At 33.4% G+C, this 15,703-nt stretch overlaps 1 protein-coding gene across 2 annotated transcripts; it reads right to left on the bottom strand.

The window, feature by feature from the left end:
* Positions 1-397: 397 nt before the first annotated feature.
* Positions 398-14,587, bottom strand: LOC132716066 (uncharacterized). Of its 2 annotated transcripts, none has more exons than XM_060699218.1 (5): positions 14,443-14,587; positions 8,330-8,438; positions 7,720-7,873; positions 5,778-5,907; positions 398-2,578 (listed from the first exon to the last, which is right to left on the bottom strand). In XM_060699218.1, exons 2-5 carry the CDS (start codon positions 8,430-8,432, stop codon positions 2,438-2,440), a joined length of 528 nt encoding a protein of 175 aa, XP_060555201.1. In that variant the 5' UTR covers positions 8,433-8,438; positions 14,443-14,587; the 3' UTR covers positions 398-2,437. The 2 variants fall into 2 exon arrangements, with proteins under 2 accessions (XP_060555201.1, XP_060555202.1); XM_060699219.1 differs by having other exon boundaries at positions 14,365-14,490.
* Positions 14,588-15,703: the final 1,116 nt, after the last annotated feature.

Below are 15,703 nucleotides of genomic sequence, written 5' to 3' on the forward strand. Positions count from 1 at the left end.
TTGTTCGCTGTCAGTTACTCTACTTGTAATAGGGTTTGTAAGCAGTCTGGTCTGGATCCATGCTGGTCGCAAACGCACTATGTTGGTTTTGTCATGACGCGGCTCATATATGATCTATATTAGTTTGTAAGAATTTGTTTGATAACCAAGCATGAATAAATTTGTGATAGCTAACTAAAATTAAGGGCCGTAACTCTGTAGTACTCAAACATGAATGTATATACCAATGATAGGCACAAGTGGTAACAATGATATTGTCAATAGTTCTTGATTATGGATATGCTTCAATTTCTTGATACAAGATTTTGAGTATTATCATCATTAAGTAAAATGAAAATTTGGCAAATAACAGACATTAAACAATGTAATGTTTTCTGAAATTTGAAGAATGACATTCAAAAAAACAAGAGCCCGGTTTGAGCCGGGTGATGCTCCCCGAATAGGTTTTGGACACAGGAAAGTACACCTCTTGTAGTTTCAGAGTTATGTCCGTGGAAAAAGTTCAATGTGCAATAATTCCAAAATTAGGCAAGGCAGAGTTACAGTTCTTTGCACTGCACTTGTAATCAATGTGATCTATCAACCTACAAAGTTTCTTGATGATATCTCTTATGATTTCCGAGTTATGTCCTGGACAATTCAAAAAGTAAAAATAAACAAAGGGCAATAACTCCAGAATTAGGCAAGGTAGAGTTATGATTCTTGTGCACTGCACATCTACCCATTGAGATTTATCTACCTACAAAGTTTCATGTTGATATCTCTTATAGTTTTACAGCTATGTCCTGGACAAGATTTTTCTAAAAGGGGAGATTATTCAAAAATAAGGCTTAACAGAGTTATGGTTCTTTGACACTGCACCTCTACTCAATGAGATCTATCTACCTACAATGTTTCATGTTGATATCTCTTATAGTTTTAGAGTTATGCCCCGGACAAGATTTTTCTATAAGGGGAGATAATTCAAAAACCAGGCAAAATAGAGTTATGGTTCTTTGACACTGCACTCCCCCTCGATGCCCTCTACCACTGTATGAAGTTTCAACAAATTATCTCCAAGGGTTTTCAAGTTATGCTCCGGACAAGACAACGGACGGACAGACGGACGGACGGACAGACGGACAGACGGACAAGGCGCCGACTATATGCTCCCCCGAAATTTTTCGGGGAGCATAAAAAAAGAGAATATTTCCACCTACACATGTAGCTGGTCACATGAGAAGAAATTGATAATGAGTTAATTACTGGTTAGTTATTCTGGAAAGCCAGTTAGATGAATCACCCGCAGGCATATGGCCAAAAATGTGTTAAATTGGTGTAAAAATATCCAGAAAAACAAGCAAACATGAATATAGAAATTTGTCAGAAGAAGTTACTGCATGAAAATTGAATAGGATATCTTTTTCGTACTATCTTCAATTCAAAGAAATATTTAAACGCAAAAAATGAGATATGTCAATTTAGTCCAAGTTTTCAACGTTTCAACAAGCAAACCTTGCTGACAAACACATGGCCATATATTTATTGTTTAACAAAACCAGGCTGGTTGACAAATGAACAATGCATTCACCATATATTTCTGGAACAAAACCAGGCAAATAGCCACACATAACAGTGAAAGAACCATATATATCTAGACACAAAAACCAGGCTGATACACATGTGAAAACCACAAAAAGCATGTATTTTTTGTTAAACAAAACCGGACTCATTGACCAACCTTATGGACATTGTAAAAACCATATATTAATTATTTATCAAAACCATGCCTGTAGACAATGAACAGTGGTTCTAACGGTACTAATACCCTATATTCAAGTTTAAACAAAAATTCAACAACACATTATTATAAACCATGAAGCAGAATATAATTCATAATTCACATCTCCGTACATACAGCCCTATCCTATTTATAACATTCTGCACAGCAGACCATTTTTCCATTTTGTAACATATTTTCCTAAACATTAGGCAACCATTAAAGAAATGTTTGTTTGCCATTTCAAACTTATATTTTTTGGATTTAGGTTGGTAGGTAAATTTTTCTTCTCTTTTTTCTGTCAGACATTATGTATAATATGAAAGCCAGTACTCAAATATAATCTAAAATATCACTATCTTAATGCTGGAAAATACATACACAAATACAATTTTGATTTTACTACTGAATTTCAATTTGAATGTCTATTTTTAATGGTATTACTAATACAAACAAAAGTTTTACTTTTAAAGTTCTTTTTTTAAATTATCTTCGCATAGAAACAAAACAAGAATTCACAAACAAAGCCCATTTTTGGGCAAGTTGGTCCGAAACGGCAAACAAACAGTATTCTATTTCAGACCTTAACAGAGATAAACAAAATTTCCTCTCACTCTTCGACCATGAGGAATGTTCATTTCATTAAATAAGATCACATTATTGTACTGGTGTATGTAATTATGTTGTAGAGAGACACTGCAGGCCGTCAGATATAGTTCTCTCACTCTCACTTGTCTCCGACTGCTGCATTAAAGCCTGCTGAATATCTAAAGGTAAATCACAACGGCCTTCCCAGTGAGCTTTGTGGAATGTGTGTGTCTGAAATAAATCAGCAAGTGATTTTATGGAAGTTATGAGCAAGTGATTTTGTAAAAATTTTGAGCCCATGATTTTGTAAATGTTTTAACAATTTGTTGATAGTCAATACTATCTCCATTTTTAACCAGTCAAAATTACAATGAAGCATTTACTACCAAATGTTAATGATTTAAATTATCAACATTAGTATAGATAAGTCACAATTTAAGATGTTTACCTCCCTTGCCAAAAGTGGCAACCATTTTGAGGGTCAATATTTTATATATGATAGGCAAAATATGAAAAGTCAAAATACAGCTGATTAAGTTGAACGCTCATTCTCAATAAAACACAGCATTTGATGTTCCACTGGGTAGCTCTTATACGAAGGTTTTTCTTGAGGTCAAATTGTCGTTAGAAAGGTGGCTGCCACTTTGTCTAATAGGGACACTCTCAGTTTCACATTTCTATCTGTTATTTTTCTTTTACAAGTACCATTAATGCCCTAAAATGTAACATACGTTACTGTCGCCACCTAGAATTTTCAACTTTGAAATTGTGTTTCAGAAAAATAAGTTCCAGAATAAACGAAACATGTGCAATTAGTCATTGCTGTGTGTATATGCACTTTGATTATTGGTAAAAATTATATTTGAATGTTAAAATCTCATTGGTATAATGGATGATCAAATGTCGCCAAATGCATATAAATAAATAGTGACAAACCTAAAACAATAAGAAGTGAAACCGAAATTACATAATTGAATCTATGCATGCTTAACTAGAACTATCACTAAATGTGATTAATACCCCCACAAGTCTGCTTCGGAAATGAGGATGTTACTAGTAACAGAATACCTTGTAAAAGAATTGAAACATAGAGTTATGGTTGTGGGCAATTAAAGATAATTGTGGTTCATGTATGTTGCATTTCCTTTCAATGTGGTTGGCCATTGAATTACTCTGTAATAAGTCCAGAAAGACAAAGAAAAAGAACAAAGGGCAATAACTCTATAAATACTGAAGATAGAGTTATAGTTCTTGTGCACTGCACTCCCTCTTATTGTGCTTGACCATTGTATGAAGTTGTTTTGAATTCCAACCAGTATGTTTTAAGTTATGCTTTGGACAAGGAAAAGTATCAAAGGGCAGTAACTCTGTATTGTGTCAAAATGGAGTTATGGCTCTTGTGCACTGCACTTCCTTTGAATGTCCTTGACAACTGTATGAAGTTGTACTGAATTCCAAACAGTAGTTTTCAAGTTATGCTCTGGACAAGGAAAAGAAACAAAGGGCAGTAACTCTGTAATTAGTCAAGATGGAGTTATGGTTCTTGTGCACTGCACTTCCCCTTATTGTGCTTGACCATTTTATGAAGTTGTTTTGAATTCCAACCAGTAGTTTTCAAGTCATGCTCTGGACAAGGAAAAGTAACAAAGGGCAGTAACTCTGTAATGAGTCAAGATGGAGTTATGGTTCTTATGCACTGCACTTCCTCTCAATGTGCTTGACCATTGTATGAAAATATAATGAATTCCAACAATAAGTCTTCAAGTTATGGTCCGGACAAAAGAAAGCAATGGAAAAGTAACAAAGGGCAATAACTCTGTAATTAGTCAAGATGGAGTTATGGTTCTTGTGCACTGCACTTCCCCTTATTGTGCTTGACCATTGTATGAAGTTGTTTTGAATTCCAGCCAGTAGTTTTAAGGTCATGCTCTGGACAAGGAAAAGAAACAAAGGGCAGTAACTCTGTAATAAGTCAAAATGGAGTTATGGTTCTTGTGCACTGCACTTCCTCTCAATGTGCTGGACCATTGTATGAAGTTATAATGAATTCCAACAATTAGTCTTCAAGTTATGGTCCGGACAAAAGAAAGCAATGGAAAAGTAATAAAGGGCAATAACTCTGTAATTACTTTAGATAGAGTTATGGTTCTTATGCACTGCACTTCCTCTCAATGCGCTTGACCATTGTATGTAGTTATATTGAATTCCAACCATTAGTCTTCAAGTTATGCTCCGGACAAAAAAAGAAGGCAATTGAAAAGCAACAAAGGGCAATAACTCTGTAATTACTTTAGATAGAGTTATGGTTCTTGTGCACTGCACTTCCCCTTATTGTGTTTGACAATTGTATGAAGTTGTTTTGAATTCCAACCTGTAGTTTTCAAGTTATGCCCCGGACAAGGAAAAGTAACAAAGGGCAATAACTCTGTAATAAGTCAAGATAGAGTTATGGTTCTTGTGCACTGCACTTCCTCTCAATGTGCTTGACCATTGTATGTAGTTATATTGAATTCCAACCATCAGTTTTCAAGTTATGCTCCGGACAAGGAAAATGCAACGGACGTCTGGACCGACCGACCGACTGACCGACCGCCCGACCGACCGCCCAACCGACCATCCGACCACCGGGTGACTCCTATATACCCCCCCAAACTATACCCCCCCTAACTTCGTTTTTGGGGGTATAATAATACAGCATATATATAATTATAAGTAAAAATAAGCTTGCAGCCTCTCAAATATCATTCTATTTTCGGAAATTTTCATTTTTTATTCAAATCTTTTCAACAGCACTTTAAAAAGAAACATACGTTACCATTATTTAAGAGCCAATCCATTCAAAGAAGAATCCAAACAAGAAAGAAAATTAACATGTGTGTAACTCTGATATATTAACGACAAATTATGGCAGCTTAAACGGTCTTGCGTCATTTTTAACCCACTTTCAATGTAAAAATGAAACATACGTTACAGAAACATACGTTATCAACTTTTTAAAGTAAGTTTATCAAAAGGGAAATTGAAGTCAGAAAGCACGTATACAATCAACATTAAGTTCTATTTGACATTAGTAAGTAAATTTTTGTTAACTTTGGTCGTGTTTTTACTTGTTTAAGTAACCACAGTGAAACAAACGTTACTTTTATCAAACAGACTTTATATTGTTTACAGATGCATCTATCAAAACATAAAATCGCATTTTTATGACAAAAGAATGATGTGCATTTGATTCCTAAATAAAAAAGTCGATTTTACATGTAAGTTTAAATTCCGTGATGAAGTTCATAAATAAACAAGTGTGAAACATACGTTACTCCAACTTACAATTCAACATCCAGTTTCCACCATTTAAATTGTAATTTGCCAACCTTCCGACCACATTTTAATCAAAATGTCAGTCAGGTCAGTCATGTTAAAATTGTTTGGTTACCTTGGCAATATTCCTCCTCCACATTTGATCACATTGACCGGAACAAACAACACAAGGTCGCTGCAGACTGTATCCGCCACATTCCGGGCAATGTTTAGAAAACCGGTTCTCAAACCAACATTGTTTACATCTATTAAAATTAAAACACATCTCTTATAGAAATTATAATAGGACAACTATTCTAAAGAAATCAGAAAAGAAACAAACTTCAGCAATTTAAGTATCAGACTGCCATTATGTCTTTTTTTTAGTTGACTTTTTATTGACAACTATGACATCTTAAAGTTAACACCATTCAGACGCAGATTTTACTCTGATATAATAGACAGTCTTTTTATATGAATTGTTAAGTCAGCAACTTTTAACACAGGACCATTTATACATGCAAAGATTGATAAATCAAGCTTACTGTCTGCTTGAAAAATGCAAAATAATTTGTCCAAGGGTGAGAAAAATGTGCAACCAGACTTATTTTCAAACCCAAGAAGCTTGGAATAAATTTAGCATTGCTCCCAATAAATTTAGCATTGCTTCCAACTAAGCTACCTGGCAAATTACAATTTTTTTCTTCAATCAGTAAATATTTCTGTGACAAATTACATGTATATTACTATCTTACAATTGTGCATGAGGAATTGAAATAGAGGATATTGAATGAGTGTAGATTTAATAAAAAATTTATTAAGACTGGAATAAAATTATACTATGTGAGCCTCTGGCGAGCTCTATATTGTTTTATTCAATGAGTTCAATAAATTTAGTTGTAAATCTACAAGAATATAATATTCTATTTATCACAGAATGGTTTATAGTTAAAAAGAGTCTTCTTTTGTTGGCGGCCTAAAATGTAATGCTAACATAAGCAGGCTTTCACACTATCTTTATATATTATTCAAATGATGTCACATCAAAGTGTAATATCGTTTTTATTAAATTGGTTGATTACACTTTGTGATATTGACAATGCTAGCTTTACTTGTTAAATGCTAACTTTACTTGATGTTGACGACGTCACTTGGAGATGACATCATCTTTGTCTTATCTGTGATGGGATAAGTTGAATAAACTTTATAATTATAAATTAGAGTTAATTTGTAGAAGACATAACACACTCATGCACCGTGATTTATGTGATCATAAAGATTATCTCTCAATATTTAAGAAATAATATATCCCAAACAGTGATTTTATCGCTCAATAACTTCACTGTTTGGAGTTCGGATGCGACGAATTATATCACAAGGGCGTAGCCCGAGTGATATAATGATGCGCATCCGAACGATAAACAGTGATGTTATCAAACGATAAAATCACTGATTTGGATATATTATTTCGATTCTAACACGACATTAACAAATCAATGTTGCAGTACTTGATAGTTAAGCAAAATTGCGCCTGATTTGTTTCCGAATTTATTTTCAGTGTGTCGGATTTTTAGTGGTTACGTCACGTGTATAATGATTACGTCACATGTCTAAATATAGAACGTCAAACTGTGCATCTGTTGCATAATAACACACACTTTCTGTTCTTCTATGTTCAATAGGGAAAAATGCGGGTCGTGTTAGAATAAATGATAAATTCACGAAAAAAATACAAAAATAGCAAATCTGTTTCCTGCATCCCATTGCCACTTTTCTTACTCATTAATATGGCCCTGAATATATTCTGACATTAAGTTGATTTCCATTAACAAAGTATAAATGTTAGTGTTACAGTATAAGTGTATCAATGGATAGAATGATCATATTTTACTGTAAACTTTTCTATTTTACAGTATGTGATAAATAGATTATTACATGCACATTCTTGTAGCTTCATAACATAATTTACTGAACTAATGTCAGTCTTGATTGAATTAAAGTTGTTCATTAAACTCATTATGCAATGTACACTTATTTAAGTTATAATCTATTAATAATTATCCCTATATAATACATACAAATGACATGTAGATATTTTTTTCTGATATGGTTCACTTTTTTTCATCTCCTCAATTTCCTCTTTAGATATGTCTACACCTTGTTGTTCCTTCTCTGTTGGAGATATTGGCACACGGTAATACACGGTCGCTCGTGGACCATTCAATACTTCATCTGAAAAATTACAACCAAAAATATGCATTATAAAGTGTATAAAGCTATATTATATATCTGTTGCAAAAAATCATTATTTGAATTTTGATATAGAATACTTCCAAAATACATGTATGAAAGAAAAATGTTTGTATATTAAAAATTTTTCTTTACAGCGAATGTTGCATACAAAAATCATTGCTAAACAGTAAAAAACATACTATAAAATACCAGTAGCAGCATATTACATGTTCTTTGTTCTGGAACATTTCATTCTGTTCAATATTCATATGTATTAATTCATAGAGACATTCTGTGCTACAAATTTTCGAGAAACAAAACATAACATTATGGAAACAACATAATTTTACTGTTTAAAAACATAATTTTTTTCCATTATTTAGATGACAACATAGAAGTTGTTCCATCTTTTCCTTGAAAATAAGATGAGCTAAAAATGGTAAAATATATAGTCACCATCTCCCTCAGCAGCAAGATTGGTTTCCATGGTATCATCTTCCGGACTGTCACAGTCAGCAAAACCTTCATCATCTTTATCTATGACAGGGCTATCATCCATCTTGTCCTGTAATATTCCAGTAAAACATAAATGAGCCGCGTCACGACAAAACCAACATAATGGGTTTGCGACCAGCATGGATCCAGACCAGCCTGCGCATCCGCGCAGTCTGATCAGGATCCATGCAGTTCGCTATCAGTTTTGCTACTTGTAATAGGGTTGGTAAGGGAACAGCATGGATCCTGATCAAACTGCGCAGATGCCCAGTCTGGTCTGGATCCATACTGGTCGCAAACCCACTATGTTGGTTTTGTCATGGCGCGGCTCAAATTTACTACTTCAGACTACAATAAGCCCATCTTATCAACATGTTATACAGGAATTCCTATTGGCACATATGGCATATCAGTGCACTTGCACTTCAATTTCAAGTTCGCAAATATTTCCATCATAAAAATGTGGCACTTTGGCCATTATCCTTAAAAAAAATATAATGCTTAGTCAAAGTAATTCTGGGGAAATCCCTTAACATACAATAATGCAAATACATAATAGAAAATTTATGTCAAAATATTTGTTCATTAAAATCTATTTTTATAAAAGATTTTTGATCGATTTAGGTTTTATTTGCTTTCGTGAATCCTGAAACAGATGGCCATTTGGTTTATATATATACATGTAACTATGAAATGTGAAATGACATGTAAACAAACATGTATGATACATAGAAGTTTCAATACCAAGGACACCAAAATGTTCTAAAAGAACTTTTCAGATAATATTATAATACCATTTTCAATAATGCACATAGAAAGGGCAGAGATTTTTTCCAGGATTTTGGGACCATGACCCATACTAATGGCATTGGGAATTTTTGTGTTGTTTTGTTAAAAATTGGGGGAAAATGCATGACAGAAATATTGCAGTGATTAATGAATTCTAGGATGGCATCTTCAAACATTCAAGCACTATTACAGTGAAAATGCCCTTAAATTTAAAGATGTTAGAATTCTTTATTCAATATTTTTACTTTGTAATTTTCAATTTGGAATATTTTCCTGTGGATTGGGAAAATAATGTACTTTTTTCAATTGGGAATATGACCCAATAACGGCTAAAAAATAAGCCAAAAAAATCTCTGTAGGGGTGAAGAGATCCTAGTATACATAACTGGAGACTTTTTTTTAGGCAGACAAGTATATTTTGTCAGTAGACAAGTGAGTTTGTGAGCCCCCAAGAAACAACTGTTACAACAGAATACTGTACATTTGTATTTCTGTCCCTTAACAATCTGGCACATTTCATCTTATCTTAAAGTTTTGTTTTAAATAAACAACAAACTTAAACTAACCAATTATTTTACCACATGGGAAGCCTCTCCCTAGAATCACCTGTTATTGGAAAGCAAGCTCCTTGCTTGGTAAAATTAAAGCAATTGTTCATTGTTAGAGTAAATACATGTTTTATCGTGCACATTCAGTTGCTATTGTAAAGTTTACAAAGTATCTGGGACTCCCAACTTTTTCAGGCTTGGGAGTCCCAGGAATTTTGTTTTGAAAATCCATTAACTCTGCTTTGTGTTAATAGACTATTCAACAAGTTTTCGTTTGGTATAAAACTTGTAACTGACCCTTTTTCCATCTTTAAAAAACTGCCAACTATTTCTTCAAAATGAACAAGTGAATTTCAGGCCCCAACTTATAGGTGCAAAAATATTTCAGAAACCTAGTCAAACTAATTACGAATGTCAAAGAGACATGAAGTATTTTTTCTTTCAACTAGGGGTGTCATCGATAAGGATTTTTGTATCGATGTATCGGTAATGAATTATCGGTGATACAGTGATATATCTATTGCAAGGCAAAATTAAGCTTTTAAGTCTTCTTTAATTTGTTTTAATATGCAGTTATATTTAAACACATGCAAAAAATAAATAAACTACGAAAAGTGAACAATCTGTTTCTTTTTTATCATTCTAACTTTTAATGACAACTAATGACTAGTAACTATAAAGTTTAAAGCCTTTTCCATTTTACTTTTGTTGTTGTTGCTATTACGTAGTTACAGATTATGCTAAATCCCGTCCTTGCCGTTCTAAGCAATGGTTTAATTGGAAAATTATTGTGTTTAGAACCGGAATAATTATTAACGTTTAACATACGTAATCATAATTTTTACAAAGAAAAACTAACAAAAATTTTCTTGGCATTTTCCGTTTTAAAAATCTGAATTTGGGGGTCTTAGCAGACATGCGAGATTACAACGAAATTCGGCAGCATTCGTTAGAGACACTGGGAGGTAACTCTGGTGTTTATTTCCATTTTAGTTTTAGAAAAAAATATTTGAAATATGTTAATTCTGGCTTCCATAACTTTATATGTCTCTTTTATTTTGATGTTTAGTCTATCAGTACTATAAAACCTGTTTGCTGAAGTCTCTTTAGTTAGAAATATATGTGCATTCGATATCCGATATTTAAACAAGAACTGTCGGAGGACAGTAACGCTCGACTATTCGAAAATTTGTCACAAGGGTGTTTCATTGAGTATAATAATGCTTACCTCTATGAATACATAAAATTGTCCAAAAAGGGACAAACCCTTCAAGTTTTAATACATTCCCTTCAGTAGTTATGGAGATGCAAGCTTACACGCAAAAACTTAACCAAGAATTTCTAAGTCAAAAAGGGGCATAATTATGTAAAAAAGCAAATCAGAGTTATGGGACTTGTGCCAATCATCTTAGATAATCACAGAGAACAAGTGTGTGAAGTTTCAATCCATTCCCTTCAGTAGTTATGTAGATACCAGCTTACATGCAAAAACTAAACCAAGAATTTCTAAGTCAAAAAAGGGGCATAATTATGTTAAAAAGCAAATCATAGTTATGGGACTTGTGCCAATCATCTTAGATAATCACAGAGAACAAGTGTGTGAAGTTTCAATCCATTCCCTTCAGTAGTTATGGAGATACCAGCTTACATACAAAAACTTAACCAAGAATTTCTAAGTCGAAAAAGGGGCATAATTATGTAAAAAAGCAAATCAGAGTTAAGGGACTTGTGCCAATCATCTAAGATAATCACAGAGAACAAGTGTGTGAAATTTCAATCCATTCCCTTCAGTAGTTATTGAGATACCAGCTTACATACAAAAACTTAACCAAGATTTTCTAAGTCGAAAAAGGGGCATAATTATGTAAAAAAGCAAATACGAGTTATGGGACTTGTGCCAATCATCTAAGATAATCACAGAGAACAAGTCTGTGAAGTTTCAATCCATTCCCTTCAGTAGTTATGGAGATACCAGCTTACACACAAAAACTTAACCAAGAATTTCTAAGTCGAAAAAGGGGCATAATTATGTTAAAAAGCAAATCATAGTTATGGGACTTGTGCCAATCATCTTAGATAATCACAGAGAACAAGTCTGTGAAGTTTCAATCCATTCCCTTCAGTAGTTATGGAGATACCAGCTTACATACAAAAACTTAACCAAGAATTTCTAAGTCGAAAAAGGGGCAAAATTATGTAAAAAAGCAAATCAGAGTTATGGGACTTGTGCCAATCATCTTAGATAATCACAGAGAACAAGTGTGTGAAATTTCAATCCATTCCCTTCAGTAGTTATTAAGATACCAGCTTACAAACAAAAACTTAACCAAGAATTTCTAAGTTGAAAAAGGGGCATAATTATGTAAAAAAGCAAATCAGAGTTATGGGACTTGTGCCAATCATCTTAGATAATCACAGAGAACAAGTGTGTGAAGTTTCAATCCATTCCCTTCAGTAGTTATGGAGATACCAGCTTACATACAAAAACTTAACCACAGGGACGCCGACGCCGACAAATGGGTGACTGCATTAGCTCGATTATTCTGCGAATAGTCGAGCTAAAAATGGAATCAATATCGAATCGGATTACAAAGATCGTTGATACACCGATATCGATTGAATCGATTACACTCCTACTTTCAACTGAAGTGAAATTCATGCTGAAAATCTGATAAATTTTAAATGGTCTTTCAGGGAATGTATAAAAGATATTTATTTTATATTTTCCCCTTAATTGCCGAAGATATTTTCAAAGAATCAAATTATTTTTACAAAGGTGTGGTACATCTTTTTTATTCTGTTCGCTTGAAATACCACTAAATCAGTTGAATGCAATTTTAGACTTGTAGAGATTAAATGGACCTGTGACAATTAGTGACTAAGAAAAAAAAGTTTTGAAATGTATGTAAAGAGAAAGATACATGTACATGTAATAAACTGAGTTAGAGAATGGTGTGTAATAAAAGTATGGTGCATTAAAAAAAGAATAAGTCCTTTAATCTTACTCTGTAGATTTATCATACATGCCATAACGTCCCGGATGCCCGGGACAGTCCCGGAAATAAGGTGTCTGTCCCGGAGATGATTTATGTCCCGGTAAAAAAAAATCTAAAATAATCTACTTTGAAGCAAGAAATTTTACATTTTTAAATAATTTTATTGTCAAGTTTTTTATAAACTAGTCTAGAACGCTAATAACGAACGATTATCCCCTAACAGCATTGCAATGGTGACACTAATCCTTTGATTGGTATATCTACGTGCCCATTCCAACAAACAATTATCGGCAATAATTTTGATCAATTAAAAGATTAAATGTTTACCCCATGTGGCTTCCTGAGCGAAGGTGTCATACACTGTAATTAACAACTGGCCAGAATAAATTTAATCCCCCATGAAGGCAGTTATTAGTGGTCAAACACAGTGAAAATTACGGCTAAATTTGAGGTGATAAAATCTACAAGATTCCGCAAATGTTTCAGGTAAACAACATGGCTAATTGTCATTATTTAACATAGCTTTATTCTATTCTGTGACTAATTGAATTAACGATGCCTAAATACTTAAAAAAGATAGAAAAACTGCTAATAATTATTGACATTCTGTCTTTTGTTTATGGTGTCATTAAATTTGCAAGTTGTAAATACCGGTAATATAGGTTGTATGCCACTATGTAAATTTTAAAAAAATACGTTTGCTGATCAATGCCCCACCTCCAAATGAAAAGTGTCCCGGAAATGAGTGTAAAAATTATGGCATGTATGAGATTTATGATATATTTAAAATTACCCCCACATTCTGAAAAGTGGGGGTAATTACCCCCAGTGTTATAAAATTATTTGGAACTCTGTACACATATCTTTTTATTGGTCTCTCTCAATTTTAAAGCAGTCATTTCAATTGTTTCAGTAAAATATAAATTTAAAAATGTTTATATTGTCTTTACCCATCTACAGAGACTGGTAAGATTGGATCAACCATATTCATTTATAAATTAAAAGTTATCACATATTGATTTTTTAACGATGACTTCATTTAACATGTCCACTGAAGAAATAGTTAATAATGCCAATTTAAAAAATTCCCTTGTATATGTTAGGAGAGCTGTCATTGAATAAATTCTAATCGAGATATAGATCTATTACAAAATATTCTAATGATTTTTTGAAGAACTGAAAGATGTTTCCTGATTAAAACCTTTTAAATGAATTCAAACAAGCCACAGTGATGCCAATTTATAAATTTTCTGTGCATAAGAATGACAGTTAAAATTCGGCATGAAAGTTTAAAAGTAAAAAAAAACAGTTTAGTTAAATGGGTCAAATCGTTCACATTTTATTTATTTGGCTATGGTTTCAATATGATGACATAGGAGAGGAAATCTCCAATTTTCAGTGCATGGATTGATGAGCTATTCCCTAGGGAAAGTACTACAAAAAGAAAGCAAGAGATATAATAGCACAAATTAGCACACTGATAAGTTTCTTGCTAAAGCTATATGAATGATACAGTGTAACTGATACAGTTACCTTTCCCTGGGAATTTTGTGCATGTCACTTACTGACCGTAGCGTAAACAAAGTCATGACACTGAACCAAAATCATAAAAATGAACAGCTGAATTTCAGTTATTTTTTTCAGATGGCAAGATGGACAGTACCTAAAATATGATAATGTATATGCTATGATGAATTCTGGTAGGATTTGTAAAAGAAAAGAATTATCAAGCATCCGTTACCAATGAAAACAGTTGATACAATAAGTCTAGCTTGTCTCTCGAAAATATAAAATAAAAATAATAGTTTGGTGTGTCGTTTTTGGTTGTCGTAAAAGATAGGTCTATAATACTGTATCCGGAGTCCGGTAGCACGGGTTGTTAGTGTCGGCCCACTTAATTTTCGTCCTTTATATCTTAAATTCTGGATTCCAATATCTAGGTTGAGAAAAATACAGCCTTGAACTTTGTACATCAACGCTATCCATGTGAATTTAGGCTATAAATATATTATATTAGCAATCTCGTTGTGTCAGAAAATTTTAATTTGTTCTGACCACGATAAATTATCTCATTAGTTAACATGTTCTGCCTCTAATTAAGCTAATAAAATAAAAAAAAAACGGTCTCCAATATTCGTCCTCCCATCCATCCAACCATCTATATCTATCTTCCGTTAATGTCAAACCCCTCGCGCCTCGCGGGAACGTAGACATTTCTGTGCGTCAAAAATCCAATGTTAAAAACAGGGGCTTGGAAACTAGGGTGAGGCATGTTCGATGCAAGCTATATATGGCTGCACTGAATGCGAGTCACTCATTGTGAGTACGAAATTGATAAAATGAAAAATATTTATCAAAATGATGAAATTGAATTAAAAAAAGATAGAAATGAAATATATACACACTTTGTACACTCGAAACAGAAACAAACAAAAAAACATTTTATGAAAACTACAAAATAAGTTTTGTCCGAGATTCGAACTTGCAATTTTATGGTTACAATTCCGTCGTTCTTATCACAAGGCCCCCGAGCAGTATTAATTGATTAAAATACTGAGATCTCAGTCACTATCATTAAAATCCTACAAATTGCAGAAACTAACGAATAACCTCCAGCACAGGTCAATATAAACAAACAATACAATTAATGTTCATAATGAGGCAAAATCGGGAAACGCTGAAATAGTGTACGTACATGTACCTGCCACTTCTTGATCATCAGTCTCCGTTAATCTAAAAGCAGCTTATGGTGTTGTTGTTGGTAGTAGTTTTCACTCCAAATGACGCCAGTAAGCCACATTGAATTTAATAGAGCTCAATTCAACCACTAATGTACCAGTTGCATCGTCCCTTGCCAGACAGTCAACCAGTTAACCTGTACGCCTTCCCTTTCGCAAGGAACAGATAACTTTTGTACAAGTCATGCCAGGGCAGGGGTACAGTGCGAATGAACATAGAAAGGATTACATGATGAATCACAACCAAAGTGACCACCCGATTCA

Source organism: Ruditapes philippinarum, unplaced genomic scaffold (assembly GCF_026571515.1).
Source record: "Ruditapes philippinarum isolate M1 unplaced genomic scaffold, ASM2657151v2 ctg5064_1_1_1_1, whole genome shotgun sequence".
Taxonomy (NCBI): Eukaryota; Metazoa; Mollusca; class Bivalvia; order Venerida; family Veneridae; genus Ruditapes; species Ruditapes philippinarum.